General features: G+C 48.3%; 10 protein-coding genes across 10 annotated transcripts; 5 read left to right on the forward strand and 5 right to left on the reverse strand.

The window, feature by feature from the left end:
• Window positions 1-283: 283 nt before the first annotated feature.
• On the reverse strand, window positions 284-2,308 carry P175DRAFT_0454323 (phosphatidate cytidylyltransferase). Its single transcript, XM_040894566.1, has 2 exons — window positions 2,117-2,308; window positions 284-2,040 (listed from the first exon to the last, which is right to left on the reverse strand). Exons 1-2 carry the CDS (start codon window positions 2,129-2,131, stop codon window positions 490-492), a joined length of 1,566 nt encoding a protein of 521 aa, XP_040754440.1. The 5' UTR covers window positions 2,132-2,308; the 3' UTR covers window positions 284-489.
• A 150-nt stretch (window positions 2,309-2,458) lies between these two features.
• On the forward strand, window positions 2,459-5,370 carry P175DRAFT_0454326 (uncharacterized protein). Its single transcript, XM_040894567.1, has 4 exons — window positions 2,459-2,674; window positions 2,752-3,048; window positions 3,117-3,226; window positions 3,277-5,370. The coding sequence occupies exons 1-4, from the start codon at window positions 2,537-2,539 to the stop codon at window positions 5,189-5,191; spliced, it is 2,460 nt and encodes an 819-aa protein (XP_040754441.1). The 5' UTR covers window positions 2,459-2,536; the 3' UTR covers window positions 5,192-5,370.
• Window positions 5,367-6,215, reverse strand: P175DRAFT_0499606 (U4/U6-U5 snRNP complex subunit SNU23). Its single transcript, XM_040896769.1, has one exon. The coding sequence runs from the start codon at window positions 6,166-6,168 to the stop codon at window positions 5,518-5,520; it is 651 nt and encodes a 216-aa protein (XP_040754442.1). The 5' UTR covers window positions 6,169-6,215; the 3' UTR covers window positions 5,367-5,517.
• Window positions 6,216-7,015: 800 nt separating this feature from the next.
• Window positions 7,016-7,608, forward strand: P175DRAFT_0431697 (uncharacterized protein; the record flags this gene model as incomplete). The annotated part of the gene is made up of 2 exons (XM_040893499.1): window positions 7,016-7,445; window positions 7,514-7,608. The coding sequence occupies 2 exons, from the start codon at window positions 7,016-7,018 to the stop codon at window positions 7,606-7,608; spliced, it is 525 nt and encodes a 174-aa protein (XP_040754443.1).
• A 614-nt stretch (window positions 7,609-8,222) lies between these two features.
• Window positions 8,223-8,733, forward strand: P175DRAFT_0155890 (uncharacterized protein). The gene has a single exon (XM_040892461.1). The coding sequence runs from the start codon at window positions 8,360-8,362 to the stop codon at window positions 8,630-8,632; it is 273 nt and encodes a 90-aa protein (XP_040754444.1). The 5' UTR covers window positions 8,223-8,359; the 3' UTR covers window positions 8,633-8,733.
• Window positions 8,734-8,811: 78 nt separating this feature from the next.
• Window positions 8,812-9,340, reverse strand: P175DRAFT_0499609 (uncharacterized protein). The gene is made up of 3 exons (XM_040896770.1): window positions 9,240-9,340; window positions 9,113-9,180; window positions 8,812-9,002 (listed from the first exon to the last, which is right to left on the reverse strand). Exons 1-3 carry the CDS (start codon window positions 9,316-9,318, stop codon window positions 8,835-8,837), a joined length of 315 nt encoding a protein of 104 aa, XP_040754445.1. The 5' UTR covers window positions 9,319-9,340; the 3' UTR covers window positions 8,812-8,834.
• A 420-nt stretch (window positions 9,341-9,760) lies between these two features.
• P175DRAFT_0522124 (transcriptional regulator SPT3) lies at window positions 9,761-11,750 on the reverse strand. The gene is made up of 3 exons (XM_040899237.1): window positions 10,950-11,750; window positions 10,058-10,897; window positions 9,761-9,996 (listed from the first exon to the last, which is right to left on the reverse strand). The coding sequence occupies exons 1-3, from the start codon at window positions 11,301-11,303 to the stop codon at window positions 9,991-9,993; spliced, it is 1,200 nt and encodes a 399-aa protein (XP_040754446.1). The 5' UTR covers window positions 11,304-11,750; the 3' UTR covers window positions 9,761-9,990.
• A 172-nt stretch (window positions 11,751-11,922) lies between these two features.
• dph5 (diphthine synthase) lies at window positions 11,923-12,934 on the forward strand (the record flags this gene model as incomplete). Its single annotated transcript, XM_040898292.1, has 3 exons — window positions 11,923-12,057; window positions 12,136-12,260; window positions 12,340-12,934. 3 exons carry the CDS (start codon window positions 11,923-11,925, stop codon window positions 12,932-12,934), a joined length of 855 nt encoding a protein of 284 aa, XP_040754447.1.
• Window positions 12,901-13,979, reverse strand: P175DRAFT_0499612 (uncharacterized protein). Its single transcript, XM_040896771.1, has 2 exons — window positions 13,244-13,979; window positions 12,901-13,174 (listed from the first exon to the last, which is right to left on the reverse strand). The coding sequence occupies exons 1-2, from the start codon at window positions 13,811-13,813 to the stop codon at window positions 13,124-13,126; spliced, it is 621 nt and encodes a 206-aa protein (XP_040754448.1). The 5' UTR covers window positions 13,814-13,979; the 3' UTR covers window positions 12,901-13,123.
• A 123-nt stretch (window positions 13,980-14,102) lies between these two features.
• Window positions 14,103-15,367, forward strand: P175DRAFT_0474885 (AP-2 complex subunit sigma). The gene is made up of 5 exons (XM_040895227.1): window positions 14,103-14,387; window positions 14,455-14,494; window positions 14,559-14,588; window positions 14,670-14,900; window positions 15,014-15,367. Exons 1-5 carry the CDS (start codon window positions 14,353-14,355, stop codon window positions 15,113-15,115), a joined length of 438 nt encoding a protein of 145 aa, XP_040754449.1. The 5' UTR covers window positions 14,103-14,352; the 3' UTR covers window positions 15,116-15,367.
• Window positions 15,368-15,541: the final 174 nt, after the last annotated feature.

Here is a 15,541-nt window from a genome sequence, read left to right on the forward strand (position 1 = left end):
TGTGGGCGGAAGAGGGGAGATTTAAATGGTGGTGGGGGAACAGACGGAACCAGAGGGGAGCATCCATCCAAGTACCTTTTTAGCACCAGGTTTTTATGAGTCAGAATGGCGCGCATCTCGAAAGATTCCAACAATCAATCAATCATTGATCAATTGAGTCATCTATATAGATGTAGGTGACTTTCTGTCGTGGTAAGCCCTCATATTCTACTTCAATGGCTCCATTATGTTGAGTGAGCTACGTCACTCTACCAGAAGTACATATAAAATATCTCAAAAATGTATCTAGATTTTATGCTCCATATCACCCACATCTAAACTGCAGTATATTTACTCACTAATGCCTAGAAATAAACGCCTTGATATGCTTTTTCAGGTGGTACCTTTTGTCTCTCTCTCTTTTTTTTTTTTTTTTTCTTTTTTATAGCACTGGAAAGCTGCTTCGATCACGGCCCCCCACCGTAACTGATGGATGTCCAAAATGGGACTCTATTCCTGCTTAGGAGCCTTTGCAGAAGAGTCTCTTGCTGCCTCGGTGGCTTGCTTGCCCGATTTTCTATACTTGTCTTGCTTTGCCCTCACATACCGCCAAGTTCGACTAATTCCCGCAGTAAACAGCCCCTTAACTGACTCCACGGAGCTGGGCCACCGGATCGTTCTCGTGATTGCGGTTTGGATTTCTTTCTTGAGACCAGCATCGCCGGCGATTCGCTGTTCAAATGGCCCTCCTTGTCTACGGCGGACCAGCTCCGGATCATTGTCCGTGCTTTCCATCATCATTTGCATGAAGTCAGCTCGGGGGATGCCAAAGCGGGTTTGGTACTGGAAATACAGCTTCTCGCGGAAGCTTTCCGGCAGTCGACGAACCATGTTCCCGCGCTTGACTGGGTCCATATCTTGGGACAGTCGCACATTGGCCTCGGGGTCATCGATCCAGTCGCCTTCATTGCAGCGCGTGTCATTAAAGACAACATTAGGGAGATTATCAATGAGCGGTGCATATAATCGTCTGAAATTTGCCATCTGGGAGGAGACAATATTGTTGACCTTTCGCGGGTCCTCCACGGGCAATGCCATGCGGAGGTCGCCCATGTAGCTGAGTGACGCAATCGTACTGTACAGTTGAAACTCGGTGAATTCGGCTGGAAGCAGGAGCAAGGCTACTCGAACCGCCGATAATAAATTCATTTGGTTGGCCAGTCGCACTTTCGGGTGGTCTCGCAAAATCTTGACCGGTTTTTGGAGTCGACCGGCAAGGTATAAGGATTCCCATCGACTGAGGTCATTGCATAGAGTGTCCAAGTTGACAACGCCATACTTAATCAAAGTGCCGTTGACGGTTATATAAGGATTGAAGTATACACCCGCTCCGAGTTTGTCTTGCACCTGGGAGACCACGTACGAACCTAGGGATCCTAGCCCAGAATAATGGTCCCGATGTTGCGCAAGATTTAATGAATGCCAGTGCTGGGAATATGATACCCCAAATATAAAGTCAATCATCTTTCCTTTGCCCTGCTGCATGTTTTGAATGGCTGCCGGAGCGGACGGATGGCATTGCTCCGAACCTGGGGCACTGCCGTGCTGCGGGAACACTCCTGATCCATATGCGAAAGCGTAGCGAATTGGAGCTCGGAATTGCCAGAGAATCTGTCGGAGAGCCTCTTTAAATTCTTGGTTAATGATCATGTGCTGGTTGACGCCAAAGTCCTTAGAGGGAAGTTCGGAGAAGGCGGAGATGGAGAGGTCCGGGTTCGCATCCCAGTCGCCCGGATCGCAGGCTTTCGAGGAGGTCGAAAATGACGCAGACGATGGGGAATTCAGGATGGCATGGTCCGACGATGCGGAATATGTACTAGGAGTGCCATGCGACAAGGCTCGGTTGCCAGGAACCCAAAGACTACCATTGCGTGCAGGAGTTGAGTTCTGCTCGGATGAAAAATACCGGAGGGAGCCCGATCTCCGACTACATCGCGGAAGGGACGGGTGAATCGAGCGTAGACGTATGTAAGAGCCCGATGTAGCGTTCGAAAGGAGAGCCTTCAAACCAGCATGCATTAGAACTGAGATAAATACAAAAGGGGGAAGGGAGAAGGAAACGATTGAGATGTCTTACAGTAGCTTCGCGCATTGTCGTGAGAGGAAAGGAGAGACTGGATCAGACACTCGCAGACTCAAACCATGATTTCCAAGACGGAAGAAACAAACGAATGGAACTGTGACAATGGAGGTGATTATTCCCTGGACATTTTCTTCTGACGTACCCTCGGCAACATGCAAGTGGAACTACGGAGGAACTGAAGTGAACTGAAGTGCGGCTGATGATTCTGGACCCGCAAGCGGAAACACACGTTGGCGTGCCTCAGGCTGTGATAAATCACGTGTGAGCGTGCTCCGCCGGCGCGTTTCTGCCAAAACAAGGCTGTAAACAAGAGGCGCCCTTGCGATAGATATTTAGCAACCCCCGATTCCTTTTCCTATAGCATCTAGGAACTCTATCAAGACCTCTTCCTGATGCTTGCTTTCTGCTTCCACCATGGCCCACCAAATGGAGACTTTCGCCGCCCGTCTAGCAACCTTTGATCTCGTCTTGCACCCGGAAACACGAAGGACTTCTACCTCCAAGTCCGCGAAACCCATCTCTTGGCCTCATAGCCGACCTTCTCCAGCTGAGGTACTTGGAAATTATCCCTTGGACCTAATACAAATCCCCCCCTTCCGACTATGAGACTAACAGTAGTTTCGCGACAGTTGGCGCACGCAGGCTTTTTCTACAACCCCTACGAAACGAATCCAGATAACACAACATGTTTCCTGTGTCGGAGAGCGCTCGACGGATGGGAAGAAGATGACAATCCGATTACGGAGCATCTAAAACACTCGAAGGACTGTGGATGGGCTGTTATGACAGACATCCAACAGCATAGCTCGAACCCCGCCGAAATAGAAGACCCTACTAGCGAGAGGATAACCCAGGCCAGGCAGGCGACTTTTGGCGATTCATGGCCACACGATGGCAAGCGTGGCTGGAAATGCCAGTCAGAAAAGGTAGGCGCGACATGTGGAGCATTTTCCAATTAAATTGGATGTTTTTCTAACCGACACTTTGGCGGCAGATGGTTGAAGGTGGATGGTATTTTTGCCCAAACGAAGAGAGCATCGACTTGGCTAGCTGTGCCTACTGCAAATTATCTCTGGATGGCTGGGAACCCAAAGACGACCCATTGTTGGTGCCCATCCGCTCCTTCCTATTAAGCCCTATTGACTGTTCGCCAGTGACGAACACTACCGCCGTTCCTCCGACTGCTCATTCTTTGTTTTTGCGAAGCCTCCTGCCACCAAAGGAAAAGCCTCACGCGCCAAGAAGGGGCGCCCATCTAAGGCCTCCTCCCGCCTCTCAACACAGTCTACCGTTTCGGATATTCTCGCGTCTGATGTTGAAGATACAATGGACCAGAGTGTATTGTCCCAGTCCACCAAGGCGAAATCCACGAAAAAGTCATCCAAGTCGAAGTCGAAGGCTACGAAATCCAAAAAGGACGATGTGCAAGAAACCGCTACTCAAATGGACGTGGATGAAGCAGTATCTGCCCAACCGGAGCCCTCAAAACCAAAGCGCAATACTCGAGGTAGGAAGAGATCTAGTGCCGAGTTGGACACATATGTAAGGAGTATCGCCGACGGAGAAATCACTGATCAACCCGAGCCACCCACGAAGAAAAGGGCCACCAAATCCCGCACTAGCACCCAGCAGGAGCAAAGCGTTGTCATAGGAGATGAAAGTGAAGCTCCAGAAGAGGAAGATCAGAAATCGAACCGTGGAACTAAAAAGAAGATATCAAGGAGCCGGAAGGCGTCTACTGCTTCGGTGACATCAAAGGCCACCTCAACTTCCCGTGTACCGCGGGACTCCGAGCTCGATGCGGAAATCGAGGCCGGTCTTGATACTGACGAGCCCGACGCACGCGACAATGAGGAAATGGGACTTGAAAATACTGCGTCTAAGCCGGCTTCAAAAAAGTCGAAATCAAAGAAGAAGGCGACCAAAAAGGAGAAAGCGCCTCTGGATGACGTTGAGAGGCCGAAGGAGCACATCGGACCAGACACTGATCGACAAATGTTAGACGTGGGGGAGGTGTCTGCAGAGCAGAAGACCAAATCAACGAAAGGAAAGAGCAAGCGCGGAAGCTCAGGAAATACAAATGATGAACCAGCAAGTCAAGACGCATCCAAAATTGACGCGCGATCCGAAGTACAGGCGACCAATGACGACGATGATGGCGAGCATCATGCGTCCTTTTTATCGGTGGAGATCCCATCACAACTGCCAGAGCATTGCTCTGATGCAGAACACAGCGACAGGGATGCAAAGAAGAAGTCTAAGAAGAAGACCTCGTCAGATAAAACCAAAAAATCCAAGCAGGCTGGGAAAAGGTCTCTGGAAGCCCCTGTTGAGCCACAGAATGCACAAGAGGAACCATCGCAAGCTTTCTATTTAGACACGCCCAAGCAAGAGACGCGAGAACCGAGTTCTGACCAGTCGTTCAGCCATCGTAGGTTATCTAAGGTACCTCCAAAGACGGCCGAGCGGTACAGTGACATTCCTCAAGAGAAACAATACGCCAAGTCAATTGCGGAATCACGGAATCCTGATCTTGACACCCGATCACCTGAAGCTACCCGCTCTGAGAAGCAAGCCCAGGAGGATGATCCTGTTTCCCCTCTTCCGTCTCCCTTCCACGGCTCGCCGTCTCTATCACCGCAGTCCTCCGATGCTGAAAACCAGCCTCCTTCCCTGAAGCCCTCATCTCAGCGGGCTCAGATGTCCTCACCGTCGAAAAGGGCACCTGTACGGATTCCTCTCGCAGCAAGTACACCATCGCCTTCAAAACGCAACGTTCCGAGCGGCAGGCTTCAAACATCTCACCCCTGGGTTCCAATTGATTTTGATGAGATCCTACTAGCCAGCGCTAGCGACAAGGAAAATGCCAACCTCCATGGAGCGCTGAACAATATAAAGGGCGAATTAACCAGCCCCGAAAAGAAAATGACTGTGGAGGAATGGATTATGTGGAATGCAAAGAACGGAGAGGAAAGGCTGAAACGAGAATGCGAACGACTTGTCGGCCAATTCGAACGAGAGGGGGCACGAGCCATTCGTACAATAGAGGGAATTGAGTGCTTTGACTGAAGGAGTTCTGAGGGATAAAGCAAATATTAGGAGTTACCGGATCAATTGGGGCCAAGGCGTTGGTTAATATGGTTGTCTATTTGTTATGCAGTGATATTTCCCTATCTTCCATGACATTTTTTGCCGAATAAGAGTTACGGTATATTGAACGCCTTCTTCCCCAACTCCAACCTAGAAAAAAAAAAAAAAAAAAAAAAAAAAAGACACTCAAAGGCGATGGTAAACGCCGGGGTATATAGACCGTTAGGGTAAAACAGGACCATTTGGTTGTGGTCGTCAAGATATCCACTGATGAAGATCAAAGTCATAAAAGAGGGCATTTTTGGCTAGGCGATAATTCCCAGGCGGCCTTCCCAGCTGTCTTCTTGTTTGATAGCGTCCTCGCCACCTTTCCGGCGCTTCTCGTTTCTCTTCCTTCGCTTCTCCTCACGTTCTCTGGCAATTTCCTCTTCCCTTTCCTTGAGTCGCTCGCCAAGATCCAGCTGCCAGGCCCGTCGCTCCTCCTCTTCTCTGACTCGTTTCTGGTGAGCGAGCATCCGCAACCGTTCCCGCACATCTTCCACTGTGGCCCTTGTGACTTCACCGCTCTGTCCGGTGGCAATCAAGTGCTGCTTGCTATTCAAATGCTCCACGAGTTGCAAGTTGTCTTTGAAAGTAAGGTCGCAGTCCGGGCAGTAGAAGCCCGCACCTCGACCGCGTTTGCCCACCGCGGAGCCCGCAGACACAATTGTCGTCTTTCCCACCATGGAGGCGACATCGAGTCGTGCTTTACGGGATGTTGTAGCTTCGAGAGAGCTGTAGTCGACAGGGGCATGCCATTTCTTGCCGAGCAGTTTCGCCTCGTAGCGAGCCTTTCCTTCTTCTTTGCGTCTGGCATCCTCATCTGCGGCCTTTTTGGCGTATTCTTCGCGATTCCAAGTTTTGTGAACGGAGGTGTCCGAGGACGGAGTACCGTAGGCGGATTGTTTTCCAGACATGATGACGGTAAGAAATAAATCCACAGATGGTAAAAAAAAAAAAAAAAGACTGTAGGTTGAGCAGTCACGTCAGAGAAATATGCTGGACGAGAGCTCAGTTGATGGAGTAATAAATCCATCATTTGGTCGCCGGAGGAAAGTTGAAGAGCGGGGATTAAAGCGGCAGGCGGTGTGGATGAGGCTTATCTCCCCCCTCTCTCTCTCTCTCTCTCTCTTCCTCCCTCTTCTCCCCTTTTACTCTACAGAGTACGTTCTTTCTTCCTCAGATCAACAGAGGTCGCGTCTGGTTCCATCTATCGGATATATACATGGCTTGTCTCTCGTTGTGGCAGCCCTAGTTGCACCAGGATTCTCTCCCTCTCCAGTGAGAGGAGGTGGGGATCGTTGTATATGGCTAAATGAGTCCCATCGTTTTCATCACGGCTTGTGAGGACGTCAATGACGACAATCTCATTTCAGCTTTACTGAATCTATGTTCTCAACGTCGCTCACAGTCTTGAACAAGCTGTGACACCTCCATTCTCTGGCTTCCTCTTTCTTGTGTGCCTTCGACGCTGGTCTGTCTAAGGTTTCCTCTGTTTCGCTCTTGGTATTTTAGGCACCAGCACTGGATCGCTTCTATATATATATAAGACAACCACACTGTCTACTGCTACTCCCTAGGGACAGCACTGCCCCCTGTGGCCCCTCGGATCCTCTCGGGTTTATATTCTGTGGCTTTCCCTCCTTTTAAGCTGCCAGAAGCTTGCTATCTTTCTGTACTTCTATATTTCTTCTCGTATAATTACTCTCTATCGTTATCAACAACAGAAAAAAGAAAACCCCGGAGTGGGTCGGGAAAATAACAATGGAATCCATTTCCACCCAGAATGCCCCGGAATCTCAACCGCAATTCAAGCTTATGGATCTCCCAACAGAACTCCACCTGCACATCTCTTCGTATCTCGCTTATCCTGATGCATTGGCCTTGAAACACACTTCCCGCCACTTCTACTCTCTAGTTTACACCGGCGTGCATCTAAAAGTCGACTGGCTAGTCGAGCGTTTTGAGCGCAAACTGGAATGTCCCATGGAAAAATGCTCGTTCCGCACAGACGAGGCCTTTTGTAACTGGCGCATTCGACGAATCATGGAGCGCAGGCGCCGACATCTCGAATGCCTCCGACACAGAGGTGGCTGTCTGGTGATTGAAGGCCGGACATGTCAGATGGATTTAGTTCCGACCTGGCTGAAAAGACCAGGTCGAGTCAAGCTAATCAAACTAGTTGGGCATGAAGGTAAGCAGGTGTATTTTCTCCATCCTCTTCTGGCGCCCACAACGAAGGTCTAACTAAATATTTGGTAGTTCTGATCCACGGGTTTATCGTGCTTTGTATTCATCTGCTCTGGGCACTCTGCACTAGGTTTGACTTGAGTTTGAGCCTGTCTGCGGACTGGTAACTTCTCTCGTTCCAGGGGCCAACTTCAGCCATGTGGCTCGACCAACATCTAGACACCGAGATGAATCAGCCCACTTTCACCAGTTAGTTCCAACCGCAACCCGTCCGTTCCCAGTGGAGTGCGCTTAAGCGGGCACTGCGCAACCTTTTGTGAAATGATACCCTCCAGGCACCTCAACCTGTCCTCTTGTGTGATAAATGTCCCCGGCCTGTTTTTGGCAGTGATGTCTTGAATCTCCTCACTCTAGCCGGCTGTTGCTTTGGTGTTCTTTGAATTTCGGGCTATAATGTCCAAGTTGCAGCTGGCTGTGACTGGACCCTCCTATTCATGATTGTACTATGAGATTAAATATACCGATACTACGTATATAATAATTTTTAAATCAACATCTCAGTCTCCAAAGTAACATACCCTCATTATACTGTTGTAGGGAACTGTATGTGGTTGGGGGGAATCCAGGGAGTCCGTAAATCACAATGACCATCTATTAAAGGTAAATTGGTCCTACCTAATGAAAGCCGACAGAAATGCAGATCATCAACGTCATTCTTTTGGCTTCCTTGAAATAACAGCAGAGGGGCCTAGCAATAAGATGGTGTAATTCCGCTTGTCGTCGGGAGAAGACGGCGCATCCCAGGAGCATCAGATCACTCAATCACAAAACTGCTGTAGAAATGCCTGCAGACGCTAAATGCAAAGGCTACTCTGATGTGATCAAAGGGATACTGCTTCATCAGAAGAAGGTACTGGAATGAAAGCCATTCAAAGAAGAAGAAGAAGGAGGAGGAGGAGGAGGAATGCGATGGCCCTCCTCACGAGAATGTCGCAGTTGATGTCTGCTGCTGTGCGTGGGAACAACGAGGCCATCAAGTTGCTTCTAGATGCAGCGGCACCAGAGTGTGATGAAGGTCGTTATCCCAGAGCAACGCTTACAATCAATTTACTAGATAACCAATTGGTCTTGTTCTTCAATGATGGACCGAGTTCATATTGCCTCAAACTAATAGACAAAAGTATTAGGTAGTAGTAGACCTGGTTGGGCCACCAGACACGTCGATACGTCAGTCCTCCAGTTTCAATACCCTCCATGCTAGCACGCGAGACTAGATCAGATCTCCCCACCGCAAAAGACTATGCAGGAGAAGAAGAGCAGAAGAAACCAATAAGCAGCTAGGCAGCATCGCTACTCCGCTCCGAATCCCAGCACATATCAATTAACCCCCACTTCAAACACGGGGAGGCTTCTGCGGTCCCATGCAAATCCCAAGGTAGCACATATCATTGTGGCAGCAGTCCCAGCTCGTGTAGCAGCCTCTCTTGCAGGGGTTCTTCTTCTTCTTCTTCTTCTTCTTCTTGGAGAGTTCGAAGTCATCGGTGTCGTCCTCGACTTTGCTCTGTTGTGTAACGATGTTGGTTAGCCAGTCAGCCAGTCTGTGGCGGAGGACATGTTTTTTTTTTTTTTTTTATGTTTCACTTCTGGATGACCTTGGGTTGGGGGCTTTACCTGATCAAGTCCATCAGTCACAGGCGCCAAGTCATCGACCTCATCGACAGCGTCGCGGAGGGCGAGGGCTACCATCAGAATCTTTGTCAGTTTTGTGTACTTGATTTGCGCGTGTAGACTGACTCACTTTCGGCAATGTCTTTGGGCATTGCAACCACAGTAACTGCAGAGAGGACCAAAGAGAAAAGGGCAAGATGAAGCTTCATTTTGATTTGAAGTTCAATGAAAAGTTGGTTGGTTGGTTGGTTGGTTGGTTGGTTAGGAATTGGAAAGGTGCTGGAGAGCTCAAAGGAAAGAGGAAAGTATGAGAGGGAGTGATGAACAAGAGAAAGAAGAGTAGAAAAGGATATGGACTTGCTACTTTTATAACCATCTTTCCTAGCCAAGGGCCCTAATCCTAGGATCATTCACAGTGTCATATCCCCTAGTATAGCAATAGACTATTCAGCAAATCCAAGGACATTCACTTACTATATTACTAGATACTTGAATAGAAAGGTATCCTTTGCTTCCTGAACCTAAAGGATTATACTATCACTATAAACTTTTCTATACTAGGTTGAGTGAAAGAAGTAGTGAACCTAAGATTAACTAACTATCAGATCTGATTTGCGCAAATATTCCAAGGTTGGTGTGGAAGGGAACAATATAGTTGAATATAAATAAAATTTGGTTAATAGTAGATATATTACAAGACAAGCAACGCAAGGCCTAGAAAAAATAGTGAATAATAAGTGTGAAAATAGGTTCCGCATAACTCCTGAAAAAGAAAACCAATCCTAGGCCCGTGATAGATATCGTACGCTCATGATGGTATGGGTATCTCTGTTAATCTGAATCACTCCATGCAATGATAAACACCGTAAATCCGTAAGGTATCAAATCTGCAAAACATTAGCAAGTGAATCCTTAGCAGCACATGAGTATTGTAATTAGGTAGCTTACCAGTCGCACCGGCATCCGCGCAGGAATGCGTCCGTTATGAAGTAGCATCGCGATATTTTTATTTGGGGTCGCCTGAAGCTTGCGATATGCCTCGCGGATGTGTCTTGGTTCTACTGGAGTACGGCCCTCCTCGGGGGGATCAAAGAGTCCAGTTTCGCGCTTGCGCTTCTTGGAATTCTCGCCGGTTCCATTCTCTGCTCCCCCGCGACGGTTCTTCTCACGATCTTCGCGTTCCTTAACCTTCAAGGCTTCTTCAGTCAAAGTCTGCACGATCTCAAAGGTGAGAAACCCAAGGATATCGACAATATCGTCGTTTGGTTTAGATTCGGTCACAATTCCAAAGCCAGCCCATTCGCGGAAACGTTTGCTCTTGCGATATGTGAAGGATGCTTGGCGGCATTCAGACCAAAACACGTACTCCTCCTTCGTCATATTCTTCGTTCGCTCATCCGCAGCTGCTAAGCGTTGAAGAGTGGCGTAATTTTGCTCTTCCTCCTCCTCGTCTTCCTCATCTTCTCTCTCAGGAACTTGGATGGAGTAAAAGCTATTCACATCCCAAACAAGACCAACACGAGCTCTCTTATTCTTCGGCTTGGAAGCAACATCTTGAGGGCCTGCAACGACTCCACCAGCAATTGGGTCATCGGCCCCTGCAAAATCAGCAGCATCGGCCCCACCCTTATCATCAGAGTCCTTCACGTTCTTGCGGACATCTTTCCAAGAGAGGAAAGTCTTTAGTCGGGACACTTTTGCTTTGTCGTGGCGAATCAGAAAGATCAGATCATCAGTAGAGATAGAGCGCACTCCACGACGAGTCGCCAAAGCCGTGCTGCGGGCCAGCTAGATCAATGTTAGTAAAATATAAAGTTCCGAGATGCAGCAGGTAACATACAATCTCGACAACTTGCTGGCGGACAATATCCTCAATCAGAGTGGTTGTCTCAACTGAAGGCTCAGCAGTCTCCCCAGAGACAAACATCATCTGTCGAAATGTGTTAGCAAGGCTAGCAGAAAACAATTCCATGGTTTTGCTATCTTCAGGTGTCTCTATTCCGCAATCGTCGGCCGATGCCGCATCTTCCAAGCACGACACCATGCTGCTGAAAGATACATCCGAAACATCAGAATCAACGGCAGACAGAGGGGTTGCGTCACGGAAGGGAGATCCATTTCGTATTTCCGAGTCAGAGGACTCAATGCTATCCAGGCTCGGGGAAATCCCCTCTGATCCCATGTCTGTCCGCATGACTAAAGGATGGTGCGGGAGATGCCGGGCATGCTATGAGAAACAACAGGAGACAAGAGCAAAAATAGCGACACAAAGCAGACAGGCTAAGTCACAGGCAACACAGTATAAGTGAAATGGAGCGCGGCTATGACAGCCTGTTGCCCATGCTCAGAATACAACATACTACCAGATAAACTCACTCAAAACAAGGAATTGTCTCCATATCATTCTATACCTTGCGCCTTTTTTTCTCTGGATCCAACTGAAGAAGGGGAGCAAATAAGCGCATCGGATGAAAGTATGCTTACCTGCTGGATTTCCTGTCGGTACTTCGGCGTACGATCGGTAGACATGTTGGCAATCAAGCATTGAAATCAAACAAATTATCAAACAAGCCACAACAGAAATTCAGTAAAGACCTGAAATATCGATAAAACAAGATGAAAAACTCCAATAAGAATGAATGCGACAATGAAGGGATATAGAAGAGGCGGTTGGCGCAAGTCCGTCCGAAGTAACTGCCTTATTCGCATCATCAGTTTCTCCGTTTTCCGCCCCGAGCGACATTTTGGTGGGGTGATAGTGAAACTTTTTGAACAACGCCTGATTAACTAAACTATTCACACTAAGAGACAAAATGTTGTACCTCGTTGGCTTGGGACTCGCAGATGAGACGGACATTACTGTCCGTGGTCTGGAGGTAGTGAAGAAGGCCGAACGGGTCTACCTTGAAGCCTACACGAGCATTCTGCTGGTCGAGAAAGAGAAATTAGTGAGATTCCTTGAAATTGCGCGCCGTGCTATGATCCGAATAGGGCTATGGTTAACTAATGATGAATTGATTTAGTAGGAGGCGTTTTATGGACGTCCTGTTACTGTAGCCGATCGAGAACTCGTCGAGAGTGGTAGTGATGACATCCTCGCGAACGCGGACAAGGTTGATGTTGCTTTCCTCGTTGTGGGGGATCCATTCGGGTACGCCCTCTCGTCGTATACCTTCCTGTCTTTCTGACATAGCTGACTTATTTTTTTTTTTTTTGGTTTGCCACTGTAGAGCGACGACACACACTGACTTGGTCCTCCGGGCGCGCGAATTGGGCATAGAATCCAAGGTTATCCCGAATGCATCAATCATGTCTGGAATTGGCTGCACTGGTCTACAGCTTTACAACTTCGGGCAGACTGTCAGCATGGTGTTCTTCACAGAGAACTGGAAACCGTCCTCATACTATGATCGGATCAAAGAAAACCTTCAATTCGGCCTCCATACCCTCGTGCTGCTGGATATCAAGGTTAAAGAACAGTCACTGGAGAACATGGCCAGAGGTCGGCTGATCTATGAGCCTCCGCGTTACATGACTGTTGCGCAATGCGCCAGCCAGATGCTAGAAACCGAGGAAGAGCGAAAGGAGGGTATCTATGGGCCCGATAGTCTCGCTATCGGAGCTGCCCGAGTTGGAGCCTCCGATCAAAAACTGGTCGCCGGAACCCTCCAGGAGTTGTCCCAGGTCGAAATGGGACGCCCACTTCACAGTCTTGTTTTACTGGGCCGAAGAGCCCACGACCTAGAAAGAGACTATATTCGAGCGTTCGCTGTGGACAAGGCCACCTTCGACGCCAGTTGGCAGAAGGGATATGGCTCCAGCTGAAAGGTAGTATTTGGTTATTGGAACGAAAAGAGTCATCATAATTAAAACAGATACAAACATCCAACCCACCGTAATATCCTGAGACTGTGACACCCGCAAACACCAAAAGCAAGCTTGTTGACGAAACCTTGAACCCCTCCCCCCCTTCCCTTTCTAAAATCTTAAAATCCGACATAATTCATATAGCCATCACGTAGATCTTTTGGTAAAGAATCGCGTCAATCTTTCGGGTAAACGCACCTGTATAATCGCACAAAGCGCATACATTAGACTTGCCACATTAACAGCTGCGATTTTCCGAGGACTTACCGTTGGTGTCGAGGGGGTTGATGGTGGTTCGCTCACATATTCATCACGATCATATTCGTTATCATCGTAGTCATCATCATCTTCTTCCATGATACTATCCTCTTCTCCTTCGCTATGGGGGTAGTATCTTTCAGGGTCCCCATTGTATACAATCCACCAGCCAATCCTCTCACCAGCCGCATACTTGTCCCGCATCTCAGCCAACGCCTTTGCAGCACTCGTATCCAACGGATTCTCCTGGAAGAGATCCGCGTTCCAGTAAGAGCCGGGACTCGCGGTGTCTGCATCAGGGATACTAATCACTTTTGCGCCAACATACGCATAGGGTTTGCTCACTGCCTCATCAGTTTCATCTTCGGGATCATACTGTTCGATAAAGCTCAATTCAGGGAGATTGGAGACAATATTGGGTTCGGTATTTTTGAAGGATTCAAGGAGTAAGTGGGTAGTGATTGGTCTCTGGATGTACTCGGCTGTCGCATCTTCTAAATTGTGTAGGACAATGTAAACGCGGATGCCTGTGAAGCCAGCCCGTGGCCACCGGAAGCCATAGAGCATGTAAACCGGCATGGCGAGGAGCGGAGCTGCGGGGGAGGTTGCAACTCTACTGGGAGGAAGAGAGGGAGGGTGCAGAAGCCCGGATGACCCTATACGGATCTCGGGGGATCATATTATAACCAAGAGAGAGGAGATCTCTTGCAACCATGCCGTGGCGCAAGTCTTGTGCAGCTGAGGTGGAAAAAGGTGTTTGCTTTCACCCATCGGCATAACGGCCCTTAGCGTTTAGAACTATATTTAACCTTGGAAGCGCTATTACCAGTCACATCAGACAGCCGATCACCGCAGCATTATCTACGCTGCAGGTGGCCTAGAAGAGATCTATCCCTACGGAAGATAACACCAACCACTGAGACTCCCATATTTTTTTTGTTCCCAATAGTATGAAACCAAAAAGAAAACAGATAGAAGTAAAAGGCGTTTTGGAGGCGGTAAATACCGGCAGTATCGCGCTCTCGACCTGATTGCGGAGCTGCACTCATGGCTCGATGCACGAGAGCAGTCTGTCCCTGCAGTCCCTTGCTCGGAGCACTGCGGATCCATAAATCAAGATGGTTCTCTCCTTTATCCTAGTCCAGAATCGCCAGTAAGCTTTTCGCGTTGCCGTACCCCGTCAGTTAAAACTACATGGAAGCTAACAAAGACTTGGATAGGGGCAAGACCCGGCTCGCAAAATGGTATGCGCCGTACAGTGTAAGTCGTCAAGTACCTCAATGGTACCGATCTACAGTGAACTGACGAGTGGACTGCGGCCCAGGATGAAGAAAAAGTGAAGCTGAAAGGAGAGGTCCGTTGTATCCCACCCCACCACAAGATTGGTGTCGGGTTCTGTCATTCCTCTTTGTGACAGATAAATAACATTCCCTAGGTTCATCGCCTGGTGGCCCCCAGAGATCAAAAATACCAGTCAAACTTTGTCGAATTCAAGCGAAGCACGAAGGTTGTATACCGAAGATACGCCGGCCTCTTCTTCTGCGCATGCGTCGACGCAACGGACAACGAATTAGCATATCTCGAGGCGATTCATTTCTTTGTCGAAGTATTGGATCAATTCTTCGGCAATGTGTGTGAGCTGGACTTGGTTTTCAACTTTTATAAAGTTAGTGCCATTATACTGGGGGTCGACGTACACTGTATATTATGCGGTGGTGACGGTGTGATGGGAATCGGAACAGAGAGTTGAACACAGGCTGACTACGAGATACTGTATAGGTGTATGCCATCTTAGATGAGATTTTTCTTGCGGGTGAGATCGAGGAGACGAGTAAACAAGTCGTCCTGACGAGACTTGAGCATCTGGACAAGCTGGAGTAAGGCGAGTATCAAATATGAGGAGGGTGGGGGAGAGATCCCATCTCGATGGACTAGATATTTTGCATGGATGACCACTGTATATGGTCATCACCGGAGTTATTAGGAGTATTCTGATCGTGATATCATTGGGCACTATTCTAGCCATTACTTGTCCGTTTGATTTGGCATTATATACTTGACTATCAACAACTAATACCCCAACCCTAAGGTGGGGGTAACACCTGCACCGTTATAATTTAACCTTGAGCAAAGTCAAAATTTTATCAATAGACACTGGTTGAAACCGTCGGTTCTAAGACTGATTGGTGTGATTCTTGGGTAGAAAAACGACGGTGCCTGACCCTCAACAGCCGAAATCACACCAACCTAATACATAATAACCAGAACGATCAATTATGCGATTTAAGCTCAAGATAACGCCTGTGA

Source organism: Aspergillus ochraceoroseus (assembly GCF_002846915.1).
Source record: "Aspergillus ochraceoroseus IBT 24754 chromosome Unknown P175scaffold_2, whole genome shotgun sequence".
NCBI classification, from domain to species: Eukaryota; Fungi; Ascomycota; class Eurotiomycetes; order Eurotiales; family Aspergillaceae; genus Aspergillus; species Aspergillus ochraceoroseus.